Here is a 21,831-nt window from a genome sequence, read left to right as displayed (position 1 = left end):
TCGACACAACATTGAGGGCCGAAGGGCCTGTACTACGCTGTAATGTTCTATACCTTATAATAAAATTTTTATACTGCAGAACAAACCCAAGGTGTTTCTTACTTACGCATAGCAATACAGTGCATATAATTCGTCTTCCTGCTGCTACTGCCCCTTCTTGGTTTGAACACATTATTTAAACATTGTCAATTCTCACTGACAGCACCAGATGGAGCTACCTATAAAATACTGTTTACGTCGGGGTGAGGTTTTAATTAGACACCATTAAGTGTTGTGATTAAAGATCGACATTCAGATTTAATGCGGGACACGCATCGCACTGAATACTAAAGGCAAAAGCTCATGAACGCAAGGAGTGTTGAATGGGCTCATTCCAAATCTGCAGAAATACTTCCTATTTGCTCAAACTAAGACGTCCCATTGACCTGGAAGCGGATGGGATAGGTGGGGGGTTGATTACATTTCATATAGAACCGGCAGCTTGAACATGGCTGAGAGTGAAGGTAAACCCACGTGGGTGAGATATCAATGTATGAAGAGTAACATAAATTGTAACATTGTAGTGTAACAATGTAGCGGGCGCTGTATCGCTACTACTGAGAGTCTGGCAGGGAATTTATACTGGCAGCTGGGTCAGTTCTGCTCTCAGTGGGCAAATTTTAAGTTGTTGTTTAAGACGCAGGGCGTAAACATCAGTTTTATATTTCTTGCAGGTAAAACATTCCGGGTGCATTAAAAGGTCTGCTTTCTGCAAGATTGCAGCCACTGAAGGTGACTGGTTTTAAATGAGTAGAGGGTCGGGTTAGTTCCTTGCCCCCCCCAATCATGGGGCTGACCGGGTGAGCTGATCTTTCTAAGAGAGGTCTGGCCAGCAACTGCAGGGATTTAGGAATGAGAGTTTTGGGAGCACGGGGACGGAGGGAGAGAGACCTAGGTTTTGACCAGTTTCGTTCCAAGTCAAAAGAGGTGTGTGTTCATTTGTAAAGTTTAAACACGAGGAAATATCGATTTATAGCTAGCTTTAGGCCGTTGGTATTCTGGGCAAAATTTGCGTATGGGTAATAGAGGAGTAATATTTGTGGTGGGGAGTGCTAATGAGTGGAAGTATGTGATAAGGGGTGGAGGACAGATACTGAGGGGGTGTATTAGGTCTGAGTTTTGGATTTACATGAATGACATTCTGGTCTGGAGAGTGAATTCCAGAGTATGTTCAACAAGGCAGGTAAAATTTACTGTAAAGAGTGAGACCATGTGGACCGAATGCTGTTGAAGTATTGTAGCTAAGGATGAAAGAGTTTATGTAGCACCTTAGACATAATGAAATGTCCCAGGACTTGACTGGCGTATTATCTAAGGATGACATGGAGTCATTAAGGGGCCATGAGGTCAGGTGACCAGGAGCTTGGTTGACAAGGTAGGCTTCAGGGTGGGAATGTTAAGGTAAGGTGCGGGGAGGAAAATAGAGTTTTGGGTGAGGGAAGTCCAGGCCCAACACCTTGGAGTATACTGAAAACAACAAATTTAGGTCAGGCAGCATTTGTGGAGAGACAGCAAGCTAATATTTTGAGCCTAGATGACTTTTCATCAGACTTGAGCGTGGAGCAGTTGGGGATCTGATTATTAGAAGAGTGAAAATATCTGAGGGTTGTGGAACTGGCAGAGATTTGAAAACAAGATTTAGAACTTGAATTTTAAGATGTAATTTGACTGAGGTCATAGAATCTTGGTTGACCTGACATCTGTCCAGATTAATTCTCTACCTGCGACCTTGTCAGTAATCGGCTGGGAAAGTGCAGGATGACCCACTGCCGGCTAGTTATCTATATTGAAATATCTGTTCGTTATGGACGGGTGGGCAATAAATGCTGGCCACCTGCAATGCTGACATCCCACAAATAGAGTCATAGAGTCGTACAGCACAGAAACAGACCCATTGCTCCAACTTGTCCATGCTAAGCAGATATCCTAACCTAATCTTGTCCCATTTGCCAGCACGTGGCCCATATCCCCCTCAACTCTTCCTATTCACATAAGCATCCAGCTGCCTTTTACATGTTGTAATTATATCAACCTCCACCACTTCTGCTGGCAGCTCATTCCATACATGTACCACCCTCTGAGTGAAAATGTTGCCCCTTTAGGTCCCTTTTAAATCTTTCCCCTCTCATCTTAAACCTATGCCCTCCGGTTTTGTACTCCCCACCCCAGGGAAAAGAGTTTGTCTATTTATCCTATCCATGCCCTTCATGATTTTATAAACCTCTATAAGGTCACCCCTCAGCCTCTGATGCTCCAGAGAAAACAGCCCCAGCCTGTTCAGCCTCTCTCCATAGCTCAAATCCTCCTACCCTGGCAACCTTGTAAATCTTTTCTGAACCTTTTCACCACATCCTTCCTACAGGAGGGAGATTAGAATTGAACACAATCTTCACAATATTGGCCTAACCACTGTCCCATAAAGCTGCAACATGAATAAAGAAAACAAAGCACCCATTTTGCTCGGCTAACAGCTTCTCACGTTTTGTTGCAGTTTTCCTCTTTATTGGCTACACCATCCACGTCCCATCCAGCTTTACTCCCCCAAAACCACCCTTTGGTGTCATTGCAAATGTTGATATTGGGCTGCTCATTCTCCAACCTAAACCATTCACATAAATCAGGAGTAATAATGGTCCCTCATCAATCCTTGTGGAACACACCCTTCCGTGTTCTGTCACACTGAGGAACTGCCTTTAACCTATCCTTTCTGTTTTGGAGGCAGACTGGGTAATGTGCAGTTGAGTGTTTGGGAAATCCTGAGCCTGGCTTTGTGGAAGGGGCCTTCAGACATTTAAGTGGAAGGTCTCTTAAAATTGCTTGGTCCTTAGAAAGGCAGAGAGCATTCCAGATGGCAGTTAGTTGATGTTTGTTAGTTCTAATTTCAAGGACATCAGTAACAGAGCCTCCAGCCCATGTAATAACACCGATGGAATGCACTGGGAAGCAGTGGGGGATTTGTAGCAGGGTTGTCACACAGCAGCGTAAGAAAAGAATACTCTGCTCTTATGGAGCAACTATGAATCTTTGGTTGGTGTAGCAGCCAGGATAGAGATAACAGAGTGTGGTGTTGTTTTACTGCTAAGCTCAGAGGTGGGGAACCTTTTCATGTTGGAAGGCCACATTATGTTAGTTGTAATCTAATAAGGCTGCATCCAAGAAACTTCAATTATATATTCTTCAAAATTCTCATTATTTTGTAAAAATCTAGCTACTATGTACTAACTAACTTAAAAAAAGAAAAAAAATATTAATTCTAAAGTTAACTAACCTTTTACTGACTTTGTGACTGCTTTTTGTAGGAAAGTATTTGAATATTTGGTTGCAGCGTGGAGGTCTGCAGTTTTAGCTGATCCTCTAGATGGGTATCCATCATTTGTGACCTTGAGGGCGTCTTGATTTTGGTTAAGTAGGAGAATGTAGATTCGCAGCAATAAGTGGTTGAAAAGCAAGAAAGCATTTTCCGTGCATGTTGCAAAATTTGGATTAATTCAAAAGGCCACACACAATGATCCAGAAGGCCGCAGGCTCCCTACCATGGCAAAGCTCTTTGTTCAGCTTCAGTTGTAAAGTCCATTTGAAATAAAGATTATTCTGAAGGTGTGCATTTTTTAAAGTTGTATGTTGTTCAACAGGCTGGAAACACATTATATTTAGGGACATAATACATATGATAAAGCTACCACTGATGGCATGGTAATGGCACTGGGCTGTTAATGCAGATGTCCAGGTCTGTGCTCTGGGGACACTGGCACATTTCCCACTGTGGTGACCGGTGGAGTTTATATTCAGTTAATAAAAGCAACTGGGAATGTGAAGCTAGACTCAGTCATGATGACCATAGCAACAACTGGTGATTTTTGCAAAAACCCATCTGGCTCACTCATGTCTTTTTCTGCTATGAAGTTTGTTCTAAGTGTTTATCTATCTCCTGTAATGACCGCCAATCTTCCAATCTTAGTCTGGAAATGACCTTTCATTGGTTTGAGCTCATGTCTTTTATGTCTCTTATTCTTTTAGAATCCCTACAATGTGGAATCAGGCCATTTGGTCCATTGAGTTCACACTCAGACCTACTCCCACTACCCTATCCCTGTAACCCTGCATTTCTTATGGCTAATCAACCTAGTCTGCACATCCCTGGACACTATGGTCAGTTTAGCATAGCCAATCCATCTAACCTGCCCATCTTTAGCTTTTAGCGTCATTAAGGAGGCCAGTATTGGTTGCCTATCCCTAATTGCCCAGAAGAATCAATCACATTGCTGTTAGTCTGAAGTCACATGTAGGACAGGCCAGGTAAAAATGGCCTGTCCTACCTTCCCCAAATGATGTTAATGAACCAGATGCATTCTCCTGACAATCCATGAGAGTATTATGGTCTTCTTTGTTGACCGGTTAACGGTATAGGATTTGAATCCATGTCCTAGAACCTCAGTCTTGGAGTTGTCTGCCATGCCCCAATATTCACCCCATCAAATCTTTACAAATTTGTAACAACATGGTGAGATCACCCCATCAGTCTTCTATATTCGAGGGAACTCAGTTTGTGCATTTAGTACTTGTAATTCAATTCATTTACCTATTCCTGCTCTTGTTTCTTATGTACCTATTAAGCCTTGGCAATGTGTGCAGCTCAGTGGTCAGCACTGCTGCCTCACAGAGCCATGGACCCAGGTTTGATTCTAGCCTCAGACGACTATCTACGTGGAGTTTGCATATTCTCCCCATGTCTGCATGTGTTTCCTCTAGGTGCTCCGGTTTCCTCCCACAGGCCAAAAGATGTGGAGGCTTGGTGGGTGGACAATGCTAAATTGTCTGTAGTGTGTGGCTGGGTGGGTTAGCCGTGGGAAATGCAAAGTTACAGCGATGGAATAGGGAAGCGGGGTGCGTCTGAGTAGGATGCTGTTTGGAGGACTGGTAGGGATTTTATGATTCTATCGTTGTAGTGAATAGTCACTGGTTACAAATAAGGTAACCGTGTTCCCTTGATGTTGATCCCCAAACTCTTTATGCAGCTAAGCTGAACCTGTTCATTGTTTAGTCTCCTTTTGTGATAAAGGGCTCATCTTGTAATGTCCTGCTGTTTGCTACTGAGACATTGGTCTTAGGTTCACCTACTTCCAGTCTGGACAATGAACATGGTGAACCATGAGTATCAGTCGGCTCTTCGACCCTTCAAGCCTGTTTTGCCTTTTGTTGAGATTATGGCTGATCTGTTTGTGACCCTAAATGCTGACCGTCAATGATCTCTTCGCTTAGCAAAAATCAATCTATCTCTGCCATAAAAATATTCAAAGACTCTGTTCTCTGTGGAAGAGAGTTCTAACAACACTCCATGCTCTGAGATAAACTCTTTTAGCTTATCCCAGTTTTAAACAGATAACCCTTGTTTTTAAACGAAGGCCCCCAAGTTTTGAATCTTCTGTAGGATGAAGCACTTCCAGCCTGTCACGACCCCTCAGGATCTTGTGTGATTCTGTCAATACACCTCTTCTGGACAACCCAACAGAGACACACATGAGAATTCCTAGAAGCATGGCACTCCAACTGAACTCTATCAACAAACACATTGACTTGGACCTGATTTACCACTCCCTGAGAAAAAGAACAGGAAATAACATCACCACGGGAAATGACATCACCACAGGAAATTACATCACTAACCCAAAGAAAGCCCAACATATAAATAGAAAGCAAGAATCATCAGCAATGCTTTGTCCGGAGGCCCACTGAAGATGTTACCTAGTATGGTGACGAAACGTCTGAACGTGAACCTTCCAGCTCAGTGAGCAAACCTACAGACACCTCTTCTGTTTACTGTATAGTCTCTTTCTCCTCCCTCTACCTCTGTCAGCACCTGGAGTCCATCCAAACCACTGAGAACACCACATTCCTCTTGCTCTGGTCTCTACACAGCCCCATTCTCTTCACTTTCCTGTAGTTAAAGTACCTTTGGCTGTCCAGACCTTAAATCATGGAATGATCTCCTTAAGCGTTATTCCAGTTTTATGACTGGCTTCAAAGTCTACCCCTTTTGACGAGCTTTTAGTAACCTCTGCCAATATCTCCTTACTTAGTTCTGGGTCACTGATCATACACTTGTGACATTTCTTATGAAATTGTTCAGCTATAAGGCGCCATATAAATTGGTGTTGTTGTATGTTGCAACTCGATGGAGTGATGTTTTGTGGACAGCTCTTCTACCAGAATTATTATGACTAGTTTTCTTTGTGTGTGTGAGATTTATACTCTATCTCAGTTTATTGTCTTTTTGATAGATTTTGACTTGTTTTCTTTTCCCCTGATAGACAGAGAAGATGTTACCGACGAGATGCCTGAATTGTCAGAGATGGATGATGAGGAATGGTGTGACTGGGACGAAGAAGAGCAGACCAAAGGACAAGAACAAATTTGTTGCCTGTTTTGTGAAAGGTGCTTTTAGCTTTCTGCTTTAAAGATAAAAATAAAAATCACTGTCAAAAAATCTTCAAATATTTATGTCACTCATGGATTGGGGTAAAATTGCATTGTCACAAAATATTCCAAATGTTTCCGGATCTGGATTATATGTTTTAAAGTGGTTATGACACAGGGTAAACTCTTCTGCTTAATGTAAATGTGCAACACAGGAAACATTTACCCCGTGCAGTATTCTGTGAAAGTTCGAGAGGCGAAGGACTATTTTAAAGTAAAAATTAACAACTTTATTTCTTAAAGTATAACAGAGAATAATTAACTAACAACTATTTACAATTCCTTCCTCTAACCTATCTTTTACTTTCCCCACTACAACACTAGACTGATAAAACCCTCTGATTACGATGTACAAACAAAAACTTCTTATCTAAAAACCAGGCAGCTTTTAATCTTCTCTGTATTTCAGTCTTTTCTTCTCCTTGGATATACCGTTTCACCGGTTACTGATCAATAAAGGTATCTTTTAAGAGAGCTATTGTTCTGGACAGTTAGCAGATGTCATTGGCTTGGCAGTTCTCCCCTCAACTGTTCAATTTTCCCTGGTCTTATTACCCCCCCCAAAATCGGATTTTGTCATTGGCTTTTAAGATTGTCAATATACTAAATTCAAACTGAATTGGAGTTGGTATTTTTTGGGGTATAATTTAAACTATTTGGCCTAATTCAAATCTGTTTTGTTGTTTCCAGGAACCATCTACCCTAGCTACCTCAGTAGCTGGAGCACATGTTACATTGTATCTTTTTTTCAGAACAGTGATTCTGTCAGGCAGTTCTGTTGCCTTTAATTCTCCTAAAGGTACAATACACCCCAATTCTTCATAACAAAGTGGTTGAGTAGGTCAGATCGTAAAAGGTAGTTGAGTTGGTTTAGTGATGCCGTTACTTCTTTTAAAATTATGTTAACACTTTGCTGAACTACTGACTGATCAGATAGAGTCATAAACCCATTCAGCACAGAAGAGGGTCTTCTGCCAATCGCGTCTATATCACTAATTATCTACACTATTATCTACACTATTCCCATTAATGAGCATTCGACCCATAGCCTTGAATGTTGTGGCATTTCAAATGCTTGTCCACCTACATTTTAAGGGTACTTGGATTGAAGGGAAAGTTAGCGTCTTTATTCCTTGGAGAAGTAAGAGGGATTTGGTCTTAGCAGACTGAAACTTGGATTGGTCAAGTTGTTTTGTAAGGAAAGGGTGGACAGGCTAGGCTGTTAAATGCAGATACTTAGAAGAATTTGAGGTGACTTGATTGAAATATATAAAATCCTGAGGGGGTCTATACCGAGGGAAATGTGGAAAGGATGTTTCCACTTGTGGAAGAATTTAGAAAGAGAGTTCATTGTCCAAAAATTGGCAGACGCCTATTTGAAACTGAGATGAGGAAACTGTGTTTTCTCTCTGATAGACATGAGTCATGAAAACATAGTATTATACAGCACAGAAACAGACCCTTTGGTCCAAACAGTCCATGATCCAAGGAACAGGAGAATCGACGTTTCGCGCATCAGCCCTTCTTCAGGAAGAAGGGCTGATGCCCGAAACGTCGATTCTCCTGTTCCTTGGATGCTGCCTGACCTGCTGCGCTTTTCCAGCAACACATTTTCAGCTCTGATCTCCAGCATCTGCAGTCCTCACTTTCTCCTCCAAACAGTCCATGCCAGTCAAATTAAACTCATTCCACCTGCCTGCACTTGGCCCATATTCCTCCAAATATTTCTTATTCATGTACTTATCTTAATGTCTTTTAAATGTTGTAACTGTACCACTTTCTCTGGAAGTTCATTCCATACACGAACCACACTCTGTGCAAAAGAAAAAATGCCCCACATGTCTTTTTAAAATCCCTTTCCTGTCAATTTAAAAATATGTCCCTTCATCTTGAAATCCCTCACCCTCAGGAAAAGGTACCTGCCATTTGCCTTATCTACACACCTCATGATTTTATAAACCTCTGTAAATTCACCTTTGAACCTTCTATGCGCCAGTGAAAAGAGTCTCAGCCTGAGTAATACCATTGAATATCAAGGGGTAGTGTTTAGATTGTCCCTTATTGGTGATGGTCATGGCCTGGTATTTGTGTAGTGCGAATGTTACTTGGCACTTGCCAGCCCAAGCCTGGATATTGTCGACATCTCGTTGCATTTGAACGTGCTTCAGTTTCTGTCTGTGTAGGTACTGCCAGACCTGCTGAGTTTCTCCACTGTTCTCTGTATTTGTTTCAGATTTCCAGCATCCGCAGTATTTCTGTTTCATTGACTACATTTATACCTGAACTGAGTGGGTTGTCTTATGATAAGTTGGGCAGGTTAGGCTTGCTTCGACTGGAGTTTAGAAGAGTGAGAGGCAAAGTTGTTAGGGTCCTGAATAGTCTGGACAAGGTCGATGTGGGATGGATGTTTCCCATTGAGTGTGTGTGTGCAGGATTAAGGGACGCTGTTTCAAAATGAAGAGACAAGGAGAACCGTTTTCTGTCCGTGAGTTGTGTGACTTTTGGAAGTTTCTAAAGAGGCAGGGTCACTGAATTGATCAGAATTGGATAGATTCTTGTTAGGCAGGGGAATCAAAGATTATTGAGCAAATGGAGGATTGTAGAATTGCAAGCACAAACAGATCAGCCATGATCATTTTGAATGATGTAGCAGAATCAAAGGGCTGAATGGCCTACTTATGTTCCCAAATTCCATATTTGTATATCAATATCTGAAGGTTTCTGTCTGACTTGAAGGATTCTGGCATTAGCTTTGTTTCACAGTGTTTGCTGTCTGTCCCACTACTCCATGGACTGACAGTATGAACTGCCGTTATTTATGGGCAAATTAAATCAGTTACACAGGTGGCACAGTGGTTAGCACTAGTGCCTCACAGCGCCAGAGACCTGGGTTCAATTCCCGCCTCAGGCGACTGACTGTGTGGAGTTTGCATGTTCTCCCTGTGTCTGTGTGGGTTTCCTCCGGGTGCTCCGGTTTCCTCCCACAGTCCAAAGATGTGCAGGTCAGGTGAATTGGCCATGCTAAGTTGCCCATAGTGTTAGGTAAGGGGTAAATGTAGGGGTATGGGTGGGTTGCACTTCGGCGGGTCGGTGTGGACTTGTTGGGCTGAAGGGCCTGTTTCCACACTGTAATGTAATCTAATCTATTACAGGTATTTAGACTCGTAAATATAAGACTAGTAAATGCCCTCATGATGATGTAATTGCGGTTGAAGTGGGAATTTTAAAATTTCATACAAAGTAGTAATAGCAGGACTGAGATGAGAGTTTGCTCGGTGGTATTGTAAGACACATTTTTAACAAGCATGAGCCTTGAATACCCTAAGTGTTCTTGCACTCCTTAATGCCAGAATCAGCTTTGGGAGCAGACTCCCAAGAAGAGTTTGTACAGGAAGACAAGCAGCTTTCTGTTGAAGGGATATGAAAAAGACTGAAGATGGAAGGTTTCTGTTTGTTTATGTTTCATTCGTGGACACTAATGTAGGCGTTTTGTATTACAAGATGGATAAAAGCCGATTTGGTTTTCTGTATTTATTAGATAGAGGTAGGACAGAGTTAGAACATAAGAACTAGGAGCAGGAGTAGGCCATCTGGCCCCTTGAGCCTGCTCCGCCATTCAATAAGATCATGGTTGACCTTTTTGTGGACTCAACTCCACTTACTCACCCTCTCACCATAACCCTTAATTCCTTTACTATTCAAAAATCTATCAATCTTTGTTTTAAAACCATTCAGTGAAGTAGCCTGAACTGTTTCACTGGGCAGGGAATTCTACAGATCCACAACCCTTTGGGTGAAGAGGTTCTTCCTCAACTCAGTTCTAACTCTGCTCCCTCTTATTTTGAGGCTACGCCCTTAGTTCTAGTTCCACCAGCCATTGGGAACAAACTCCCTGTTTCTATCTTATCTATTCTCTTCATAATTTTATGTGTATCTATAAGACCCCCTCATTTTTCTAAATTCCAATGAGTACAGTTCCAGTCCACTCAACCACTCCTTAAAAACCAACCCTTTCAACTCCAGAATTAACCTAGTGAATTTCCTCTGCACTCCTACACTGTGGGTGCATCCTTTCTGAAGTAAAGGAGAGCAAAACTGTGCACAGTGCCCCTGGTGTGGCCTCATCAGCACCCTATACAGCTGCAGCATTACCTCCCTGTTTTAAAATCCCATCCCTCTAACAATGAAGGACAATATTCCATTTGCCTTCTCAATTACCTGCTGCACCCGCAAACCAACTTTTTGTGATTCATACACAATGACACTCCGGTCCCCCTGTTTAGCCTCTCTCTATGTCTCTTTCTGTCTCTCTGTCTACCCACCTATCTATCTCTTCAAGGTTATTTGAATAAACACTTAGTTAACCTGCATACTGTAGTCCTCCTTTGATCTGTGTAGGAGGCAACCCATAACAGTGGGCAGCATGGTGACACAGTGGTTAGCACTGCTGCCTCACAGTGCGAGAGACCTGGGTTCAATTCCCGCCTCAGGTGACTCTCTGTGCGGAGTTTGCACACGTTCTCCCCGTCTCTGCGTGGGTTTCCTCCGGGTGCTCCGGTTTCCTCCCACAATCCAAAAATATGCAGGTTGGGCGAATTGGCCACGCTAAATTGCCAGTAGTGTTAGGTGTAGGGGAATGGGTCTGGGTGGGTTGCACTTCGGCGGGGCGGTGTGGACTTGTTGGGCCGAAGGGCCTGTTTCCACACTGTAGGTAATCTAATCTAATCTAAGTGTTGATGTCTACCAGTTGTGCTGTGCCACTGAAAGTTAGCTATTCCAGTTGTGGCTCGGTGCTCCTTCAAATTGTAGGCTCATTCAGCAATTTTTTTTTTGCTTAAAAACTGCCAAATTTAAATTTTAAAAATTCCTACTCCTCTGTTCTCCTGTTTGTTTTTCAGTTGAATCTTTCTTTTCCACTCTTCTTGCTGTCTGACAGGATGGGACTCCCTTGCTTCAGTGCCCTCACCTCAGCTGTGTTCTGGCAAAAGGTTCTTTTGAGCTGAAGGATGTAGAGTCAAGAACTGGTTCACAGCAGAAATGCTGTTGGAAGTTGTGCATTAGTAGAATCTGACCCTTCATAACTCCTCGGGGAAATAATATTTTGTGAGCAGACGATACAAGCCCATCAACATCTGAAAGATAGAGAGACGCAAGCTATTTATTTCTCATTTGAAAGTTTTTGGCTGCACCGAGTCTACAAATGAACCAGAAGCTGCCGTTTTCAGACTCTACGGATTTTCTGAGACCGAAAATGTATGTCTCTTTGCAGATTCTGGACTTTATTTGATAGCTTTCCAAATATGCTTCAAGAATCTGACTGATCATAAAACACCTTGGGAATGACATACCAAATAAAAACTGATAACAATTCCCAGGGAAGATAATGAATTGCTTGTAGACTGGTGTTGGCACTGTCAACATGATGAACAGTTGCACTCTGTTCCAAGTCCGATGGCTCTGCTGCTGCTTAAAGCAGAATAACAATGCATGAAGGAGGCGATTTGAGCCATCTTGGTTCATCTGTCTGGAAACATCCTAATGCACCCCTGCCTCCAGAGGAGCAATGAATTCTTTTTCAAATAATTTCTTGTTTCTTTCTCTTGCATGATTGAATCAATCTGGCTTTATGTGACAGCAAATGTAAAACCAGATATAGGAACAGAATTCTCCTGCCTTTTCCCTATGACCTTTGACCCCCTTACTGATCTATCTCTATCTGAAGTACAGTCGGTGACTTGGCCTCCACAATTGGTTGTGGAAATGACTTCCACAGATTCACCACCCTCTGGCCGAAGAAATTCCTCCTCATTTCAGTACTAAAGGGTGGTCCCTTTACTCTGAGGCTGTGGCCTCAGGTACTCGCCCCTCCCTATTGGTGGAAACGTCTTCCTCATGTCCAATCAATCCAGGCCTCCCAGCATTCTGTAAGTTTCAATCCGATCCTCCCATATCTTTCTAAACCCCATCGAGTACAGACCCAGAATCCTCAACCGCTCCTCATATGACAAGCCCTTCATTCCCGGGATCATTATTGTAGACCTCCTCTGGAAGCCCCATAATGTCAGCAGATCCTTCCTTAGAGATAGGCCCAAAACTGCTTGCAGTATTCCAAATGTGGTCTGACCAGAGTCTTTCTAGCCTCAGCAGTATATTCCTGCTCTTGTATTCTAGCCCTCTTGAAATGAATGCTAACATTGCATTGCCTTCTTCACTGCCAACTGAACCTGCATGTTGACCTTAAGAGAATCCTGAACTACAGCTCCTAAGTACCCTTGTTACTGGTTTGACCCTTAGTTCCGTTTCACCACTTCCCTGGATGAAAACAGTCCTAACAACACTGAAGAACCCAAGCACAATCTAGAACACAGCAACCCACTTGATTGCCTCTTAATCCACAGCCTTCAACATTCAATCCCCTCATCACCAATGCACTGGCAGCAGTGTGAGCCGTTTGCTCGATGCACTGCGATAATTCAGCAAGGATATTTCAATATCACCTTCCAAACCCATGGCCTTTACCACCTGAGCTGCTTCCATCATCCTGGACAATGTTAAACTTCTCGAGTGCTATTGGAGCTGCACTTATGCAATCCATTGGTGAATATTCCATCCCACTCCTGACTTGTGCCTTGTGGATGGTGAACAGGCTTTGGTTCCTGCCCTGATAATTACAGTATTTATGTGGCTGGTTCAATTCAGTTTATGGTTAGCAGTAACCCCAGGATGTTGACAGTGGGAGATTCAGTGATATTAATTCCATTAATGTATTCATCACTATATTTATTAAAACTAAAAAAATTGAAGGTAATTGGAGTTTTTTTCTTTGTAAGCAGGTTATTCAGTTCAACTGAAGATACTTTTTCTCACTGTAGAGTGGACCATCAGTTTGACATTATCCAAATAGTTCACGAGCATGGTAGGTCATTTTCAGTTGAAACACAACACCGAAACCTTAGGGTCATTGTGTTTTCCACATTCAAACTGCTTTTTTTTTAAATTGGAAAACAATTAAGTATGAAATCTATAATTTTTTAAGAACTTGAATATTTTGTCAATTGTGTATTTTGATGGTAACAGGAAGTATCTTTTTCAGGTCTCGATTGTTATGGGTTCATCAAGCTTGTCAATTTCATTAGAATCACAGTAAGTTTTGATGTGTCTGAAAAGTATTTTCTTTGGTTTTTCAATCTAGTTATCAAACTCTTGTGGTCTTCTCACAGTGCGCAAGTTGATATTAAAAGCCTTTAACTCCAGGAAAACAATAGTCAATGTGGATAAAATTTCCATTGAACACTGTGCAGGAACTGGAGATGGATGCTGGCAATTTATGAATCTTTCTACTGCAGTCTAATTTAAATTCCGAGTTGTATTAATCATTCTGTAATTCACTCCAAACAATTCTAATATTTAATGTCACTGATGTCACTATGTGAAATCTGGCAGGGATAAGCTGGCAATGTTTGGTGCTAACTATTAAGGAAACATAATAGAGGAATACATTTAATGCTTGCATCAGGAAGTTTTGTAGGATAGGTGTGACTGTGGGTACGTCTGTTCTGTAAAAACCATCCAACAAATGCTTTATGGTGTCCAAAGATGTTTGTTTGTATACCTGCACATTTGTAGAAAATATAATTGCATTATAATTTGTCTTCATGAATAATGGCTGTCAGTGGTTTTGTTTCTTAACCCAAGAGTGGACACACTGTCTAAAGATGCACCTTCCAAAGCAGTACCACAGTGACTAGACTGGCACGAGGGGGATGTGGGCATTGTCTTTGGAGGAGGTCCAATTTTTCTAACTTTCTACTGGTCAATCAATTTCAGTAACTGACAGAGACCTATCGTTACCATGATTTACCTACATGGCACTGCTAACTTAATATTGCAAGCAAAGTTAAAAACTGCACATCTTGACAGAGCCAGCTTCACAAAACAATATCTTTTATATTTTAAAACACAAGTGTTGGCTTAAATCTATGTAACAAAAAAATGGTTCCGCCTCTTCAGTTCTCTGACCATTGTCAGTCTAGTTTATATTCCATCTTGATATCTGTATATCAGCTATGAGTTGGGCCGAAGAGCCTGTTTCCGTGTGTCCATGTGATAAAATCATAAATTTCTTGGTGAGGCACTGCAACTTGGAACTACATCTATTCCTTCATCTCATCCTTTTGGATGAGAATGCTGTGATGATTGAAGTTAAGAATGATAATATTAGGGAAATTTAATAAGGAAGGCAATAACCCCCTTTGAACTGAGTGAGATTGGATTGAACTGAGACGGTTTAATTGCAGTTAACATGGCTTAAAGTTTTGCATTGTACAGTGATGCAAAGAGAATAATGGCTACAAACCGAGAATTCTGGTGGAGTTCAGCAGGTCATGCAGCATCTGCAGAAAGATGTTAACACAAAATGTTAACTCTGTTTCTCTCTCTGTGGACACTGCCAGACTCTCTGAATTTCTCCGGTATGCTCTGTGTATGTTTCAGATTTTCAGCCTCTGCGGTATGTTGCTTTTATTGGAAAATGATAGCCACCATTTGTTCCTTTTCACAGAATCCCTCTGCAGAATCTTTCCAATCCATAGTGGGCCACGTCCCTTGGGAGAGTGAAGAATATATGAAACCACCATCCACTGATGATCCTTTACTCCAGTTTGGTACAGATAATTTTTATTGTTTGTATTATGAAGAATTTGTATTTTCTCTGGTGTCTCAAAATTGCAAACCCCTTATTTTGTAATAAGGATCACGACATGTGTGTCACGTTTTTAAAATCGGTGCAAGATTGGTGTAGAAAAGCAGGAATTGCCTGAAAAGCTTAGCAGGTCTGGCAGCATTTGTGGAGAGAGATCAGAGTTAATCTTTCGGGTCGAGTGATCCTTCCTCAAAGTTGAAGCGTTAACTAACTTCTCTTCACAGATGCTGTCAGACCTGCTGAGCTTTTCCAGCAATTCCTGTTTTTGTTTGTGATTTGCAGCATCTGCATCTCTTCCAGTTTTTGCAAGATTTGTATGACTGGGTGATTTTCAAACACTCGCCACTGGGAATTTCTCTGTGGGTATAAACGCTGTCCTGGCCTCCACCTGTTCCAATTTTCAATGTTACTCTGCTTCTATTTTGTCCCCTTCCCATCTCCTTCTTAGGGTGATGACGTATCATAGAGTTATAGAGGTGTACAGCACAGAAACAGACTCTTCGGTCCAACTTGTCCATGCCAACCAGATATCCTAAATTAATCTAGTCCCATTTGCCAGCACCTACCCCATATCTCTCCAAACGCTTTCTATTCATATACCCATCCAGATGCCTTTTAAATGTTGTAACTGTACCAGCCGCCTCCACTTCCTCTGGCAGCTCATTCCATGCATGCACTACCCTCTGCGTGAAAAGGTTGCCCCTTAGGTCCCTTTTAAATCTTTCCCCTCTCACCTTAAACCTATGCCCTTTAGTTTTAGACTCCCCCCACCTCAGGAAAGGTCCTGAATATTTATCCTATCTATACCCCTCATAATTTTATTTACCTTTATATAAATGTCAGAGGTAGTTTCTTTACTCAGAGAGTAGTAGGGGCGTGGAACACCCTGCCTGTAACAGTAGTAGACTCTCCAACTTTAAGTGCATTTCAATGGTCATTGGACAAACATATGGATGATAATGAAATAGTGTACAATAGGTGGGCTTCAGTTGGTTCCACAGGTTGGCACAACATTGAGGGCCAAAGAACCTGTATTGCATTATAATGTTCTATGTTCTGTAAGGTCACCCCTCAGCCTCTGATGCTCAATGGAAAATAACCCCAGCCTATTCAGCCTCTCCCTGTAGCTCAAACCCTCCAGGCCTGGCAATATCCTTGTAAATCTTTTCTGATCCCTCTTCAAATTTCACAACATCGCTGTTAGGGTATTGTAGTCTGGTGGGTGATCTCAGACCTTCAGTGTTCTTGGTGACAGGTCATACTCTGTGTTTGGGCTTCCTGATGAGCTTTTGCCCGAAACTTTGATTCTCCTGCTCCTAGGATGCTGCCTGACCTGCTGTGCTTTTCTAGCATCACACTCTTGGCTTCCTGTTTCCAGACAACCAATTCTCCATTTTGCTGAGGGAGGTAATAAAACAGGCAGACAACACCAAGGGAGCTGGTCTGTCAGGAAATCATGAGGATTGAATATTGACCATTTTCAGGGAGGAGTTAGATATAGTCCTTATGGCTAAAGGCACCAATGGGTATGAGGGAGAAAGCAAGAACAGGAGAGTGAGTTGGATGATCATCCATGACTATACTCAATGGCAAAGCCTAAATGGTCTACTCCTGTTATTATTTTCTGTTTCTGTGTCTTCAACTGACTGCACTTCAAAATTATACCATTTGTTTTAAAGCTGTCTGGTTTGTGCAAAGCATTTTGGGTGGAAGTTTATGGGAAGGATTGGATGGGGGCCATACCAATTGGACCCCTCTCAGAGTCATAAAGCATGGAAACAGACCCTTTGGTTCGACCAGTCCGTACTGAACCTAGTCCCAAAATAAACTAGCCCTACCGGCCTGCTCCTCCCCCTCCAAACCTTTCCTATTCATGTACCTATCCAAATGTCTTCCAAATGTTGTAATTGCACCTGCGTCCACCACTTCAACAGGAGTTTGTTCCACACACGAACCATCCTCTGTGTAAAACATTTGCCCCTCGTGTCTTTTAAATCTCTCTCCTCATGCCTTCAACATATGTCTCTTGTCTTGAAATTCTCCCATTCTAGGGTTAATGGTAGTTGTTTTTTACCTATCTGTACCTCTCATAGGTGGCAGACAGGCCCAGAACAAGTGCACCCTGCCACCAAATCAGACTGTGCCTGGGGTAATTGGAAGCTCCGCCTCCGTGAGACAGAGCATGGCAATTGGTGTTGCTGGGAGTGCAGGCAGACTTATGCAGGAGGCCCCATGGAGCTCAGGGTGTCTTAGGTTCTAGGGTCTGTGGAACTGAGGGCAGGCTTGGTTGGGGGGGGGGGGGGGGGGGAGGGTGGGGGGCGCGGTGGAGGGAGTGGGGGGGAAGATGGGCTCAGATGGAAAGGCACGTTCCAGTCTGACTCGTCTTGTAGATAATTTCTCACCAACTTGCTGAATGGAGATGGTCCAGAGGAGGTTTACAAGAATAATCCCGTAACAAAGGGCTTGTCATATGAGGAGAAGTTGAGGACTCTAGGTCTGTACTCGATTGAGTTTAAAAGGTTATGGGGGATCTGATTGAAACCTATAGAATATTGAGAGGCTTGAATAGTGTGGATGTGAAGTAAATGTTGCCACCATTCGGAGACGCTACGACTGGAGGGCACAGCCTCAGAGTGAAAGGACAAACCTTTAGAACAGAGACGGAGAAGAATTTCTGTAGTCAGAGGGTGGGGAATTTGTGGAACTTATTGATGCAGAGGGCTGTGGAGGCCAAGTCATTGAGTATATTTCAGACAGAGATAGATAGGTTCTTGATTGGTTAGGGGACCAAGAGTTACAGGGAGAAGGCAGAGTAAGGGGGTTGAGAAACATCAGACAGGGTCGAGTGGTGGAGCAGACTCAATGGGCTGAATGACCTAATTCTGCTATTCTGTCTTGTGGTCAGAGATTATATTACACACGTCTGGAACAAGTTGGACTTGAACCTTGTCCTTCAAGTCCAAACATAAGACACTACCACTGCACCACAGGAGCTGACCAATCTTGTTCACTTCAAAGTAGAGCTTCAATATGACCTGTTTGTAAATCTCCAAATATTAATTTTCTTGCTGGCCTTACCTTCTGAAGTGAGTTGTAAAGAATGCCCAGGCAGGAAAGAAGAGGGGTAACTGTCATTCTGACTGGTACCTCCAACGGACATGTTGCATTAACTAATGATACTCTTCCCTCTTGCTTTCCGCCATTTTAAATATAAGGAGTGAAGAAGATAGCATTCACTGTTTGAGGGAATAACAGCCTGTCCACTCTTACCCACCTGCCCCAACCATATAATGACAGGAGTAGCTAATTATTGAGGTCAGTTTAGGTTTTAACAAATTCCAATCTACCCTTGATTGTTAACTTACTGTAATAAGTCAGCGAGTCTGACTGGAAAGGAATCTAATTTATTGCTGAACACCAAAATGGAGCCATTACTCATGATGAGGTCAGCTTTCGAAATGTTTTTTAACTTAAGGTATGTTTCCAATCAACCTATTCACAGAGATGTTATTACATATCTCTAGAGCAGGTGAGACTTGAACCCTGGTCTCCCAGTCTAGTATTAGGGACACTACCACTGCGCCACACGAGTGCCTGGGTCTGCTTTATTTTGTTTCTCTTTTAAATTATTTTTCTCATCAACCTGTTCACAAAGATGTGATTGCAAACCCCTGGAGGGGGCATGTAGTATCCATCCAGCGCTAAGTTTTCTTTGTCTTCTTGTAAGAGTGATGACTTCAAATGAAGAGAATCCAAGATTAAAGGGTAAATGTTACCAGTGAATAATATTAATGGGTTTAATGTTGTTCAGATATTTACTGCTGAAATAACTCCAGAGAGGCCAGTATCCCGTCACCAAATCCACCCTTCATTTACACATGGAGTGTCCTTGACACTGACCCAGCTCCCTCAGGGACAGCCTGTTTATAACTGTCAGCCAGGGCTCCCTGACTGAACCAGATTAACAACCCCAATTAGGGAACTCACATTCTATGAGGTCCACCTGGCTGACCTTGTTACAATCGCTACAACTGCTTATACTACTCTTTGTGTCATAACCTTCAATCTAAAGCTGTGAAGGAATTTCCACAGTCTTTGTACAATATTCAAAGCTTGTGAGAAGATTTGAAGCTCGGTTGCTCGTTGTTGTGGTTCTGTTTGCTGAGCTGGGAATTTGTGTTGCAGACGTTTCGTCCCCTGTCTAGGTGACATCCTCAGTGCTTGGGAGCCTCCTATGAAGCGCTTCTGTGATCTTTCCTCCGGCATTTGTAGTGGTTTGAATCTGCCGCTTCTGGTTGTCAGTTCCAGTTGTCCGCAGCAGTGGCCGGTATATTGGGTCCAGGTCGATGTGCTTATTGATTGAATCTGTGGATGAGTGTCATGTCTCTAGGAATTCCCTGACTGTTCTCTGTTTGGCTTGTCCTATAATAGTTGTGTTGTCCCAGTCGAATTCATGTTGCTTGTCATCTGCGTGTGTGGCTACAAAGGATAGCTGGTCGTGTCGTTTCGTTACTAGTTGGTGTTCATGGATGTGGATCGTTAGCTGTCTTCCTGTTTGTCCTATGTAGTGTTTTGTGCAGTCCTTGCATGGGATTTTGTACACTACATTGGTTTTGCTCATGCTGGGTATCGGGTCCTTCGTTCTGGTGAGTTGTTGTCTGAGAGTGGCTGTTGGTTTGTGTGCTGTTATGAGCTACTAAGCTATCCTTAGTAGCCACACATGCAGATGACAAGCAAATTCCCAGCTTGGCGAACACAACCATAACAACTTTGTACAATATTTCCCTCTCTCTCAAATGTAAGCATGTTTCTTTTTCACCTAAACTACAAATGGAGGGGTGATAGATTTAAGACAAATGTCAGAGGCAGGCTTTTTATTTGGAGAGTGGTAAAGGCGTGGAATGCCCTGTCTGCCAATATAGTTAACTCAGCCACATTAGGGAGATTTAAACAATCCTTGGATAAGCACGTGGATGATGATGGGATAGTGTAGGGGGACGAGCTGAGAATAGTTCACGGGTTGGCACAACATCGTGAGCCAAAGGGCCTGTTCAGTGCTGTATTGTTCGAGAAAGTTGCTGAATGGACAGAAGCAAAATTCACCAATCAAAATACAGCCTGCAGCAGTTGCTCATGTTAACGTAGACACAATGGGCTGAATGCCTTTTGCTGCACTGTAACAGTTAGTTAACTTCAGCATCACCAGCCTGTGTACAGCATATAATCCCTACCCCTACCAGAGGGGCCCAGGCTGTTGACCTGTTTAGCTTTTGTGCTGGCTGGGTTCACTCGATGACCCTACTCACCGGCTGTTGTCTTCACAGATGTCGATGAGTTCTGGGAATGTGCAGAAACACAAACCTGTTCGGTAGAACCACTGGATGTGGAGAGCCAGGAGCAAGCAGCACGGCTTCAGCGTTTACACAGAGCAGAGAGGAGAGCTGAGGAGGCTGAGGAGGCTGTGGAAAGGATCATGGGAGACCTTGAAAAAATGCGGTTTGTGACCTTTATTTATTTCAGAAAACTTTCTTCCTTTCCTGTGCCCCCTGACCTCTAGAGGTTACAAATCTGAATGGTACAACACCAAGGGGAGCACTATGGAATCCTGGGCGACAGCTGGAATTAGTTTCTGAATTCTTTTAACAATAAAATAAAGGGCATCTGTGATGGGGGTGGAGGGTGGGTGGAGGTTTGTGGTTCTGCAAATGCGCAGCTGATGGAATATAAAAAGTCAATTAATAAATGTGGTCTTAAAGCTGGTCTTAATAATGGTGATGAAAATCCCATCTGGTTCGCTAACGTCTTTTAGGGAATGAAACTGCCATCTTTACCTGGTCTGGCCTACATGTGACTCCTGATCCATATAAATGTGGTTTCTTCTTAACAGCCCTCTGAAATGAACCATGACAATTAAGGATGGGAGAGTTGAGGACCAGGGTGCATTGTCTCAGAATTGAGGGGCGTTGATTTAAGACTGAGATGAGGAGGAATTTAGTGTCTCACAGGGTCTGGAACTCCTTGCCACAGAGAGCTGTAGGGGCAGAGTCCTTCTGTATATTTAAGGCTGAGATCAATAGATTCTTGATCAGTCGGGGAGTGAAGGTTACGAGGAAAGGGCAGGAAAGTGGATGTGAGGAATGTTGGATCAGCCATGACCCTACTGAATGGTGCAGCAGGTTCAGTGGGCCAAATGGCCTACGTCGTTCCTATTTGTTATCGTCTTATGATGGGCCTTTCTGGTGACACCCCCGTCCCAGGAAAAAAACAGCACAAAGGCATTGGAGTAACATATAAAAATTTTTAAAAATGAGTGAAAAAAATCTTGGGATGAATGATCTTGAAGGAAAAATCCCTACGTTTAAAATAGGCTGTTTCATTGATTTTAATAGGATGCTGTGAAATCCTTGATGGAAACTGTGTTGGGCTGTGTTGCTAACTGAGTTGAGCACAGGCTGGTAATATTGTAGCAGCTCAACCACACAGGGCCGAAGTTGTCGACATCCAGATAATGTTGCTTGTGAGTTTTACGTCCAACAGTGGCTTCAGTTCATTTCAGTCAGGCAAAGTCAATCTTGGCAACCCTTTTAAATGAAACCTGCGCTGTTAAGATGGCTCAA

The 21,831-nt window shown here is 42.7% G+C and overlaps 1 protein-coding gene across 2 annotated transcripts in view; it reads left to right on the top strand.

Annotated features, from left to right (window-relative positions):
• Window positions 1–292: 292 nt before the first annotated feature.
• Window positions 293–21,831, top strand: part of prmt3 (protein arginine methyltransferase 3) — a 198,819-nt gene continuing 177,280 nt past the window's right edge. The window contains exons 1-6 of one of the 2 annotated variants that reach the window (XM_072592765.1): window positions 293–503; window positions 6,348–6,471; window positions 13,347–13,429; window positions 13,607–13,656; window positions 15,074–15,176; window positions 20,539–20,710. In XM_072592765.1, coding sequence (XP_072448866.1) covers window positions 488–503; window positions 6,348–6,471; window positions 13,347–13,429; window positions 13,607–13,656; window positions 15,074–15,176; window positions 20,539–20,710 — 548 coding nt within the window. In that variant the 5' untranslated portion in view covers window positions 293–487. The remainder of the gene's footprint in view (window positions 504–6,347; window positions 6,472–13,346; window positions 13,430–13,606; window positions 13,657–15,073; window positions 15,177–20,538; window positions 20,711–21,831) is intronic. The other variant, XM_072592764.1, reaches the window with a different exon arrangement.

The sequence above is a fragment of the Chiloscyllium punctatum genome, chromosome 22, assembly GCF_047496795.1.
Source record: "Chiloscyllium punctatum isolate Juve2018m chromosome 22, sChiPun1.3, whole genome shotgun sequence".
Taxonomy (NCBI): Eukaryota; Metazoa; Chordata; class Chondrichthyes; order Orectolobiformes; family Hemiscylliidae; genus Chiloscyllium; species Chiloscyllium punctatum.
The sequence above is the reverse complement of the archived record's forward strand: the minus strand, read 5'-3'. Positions and strand labels throughout refer to the sequence as shown.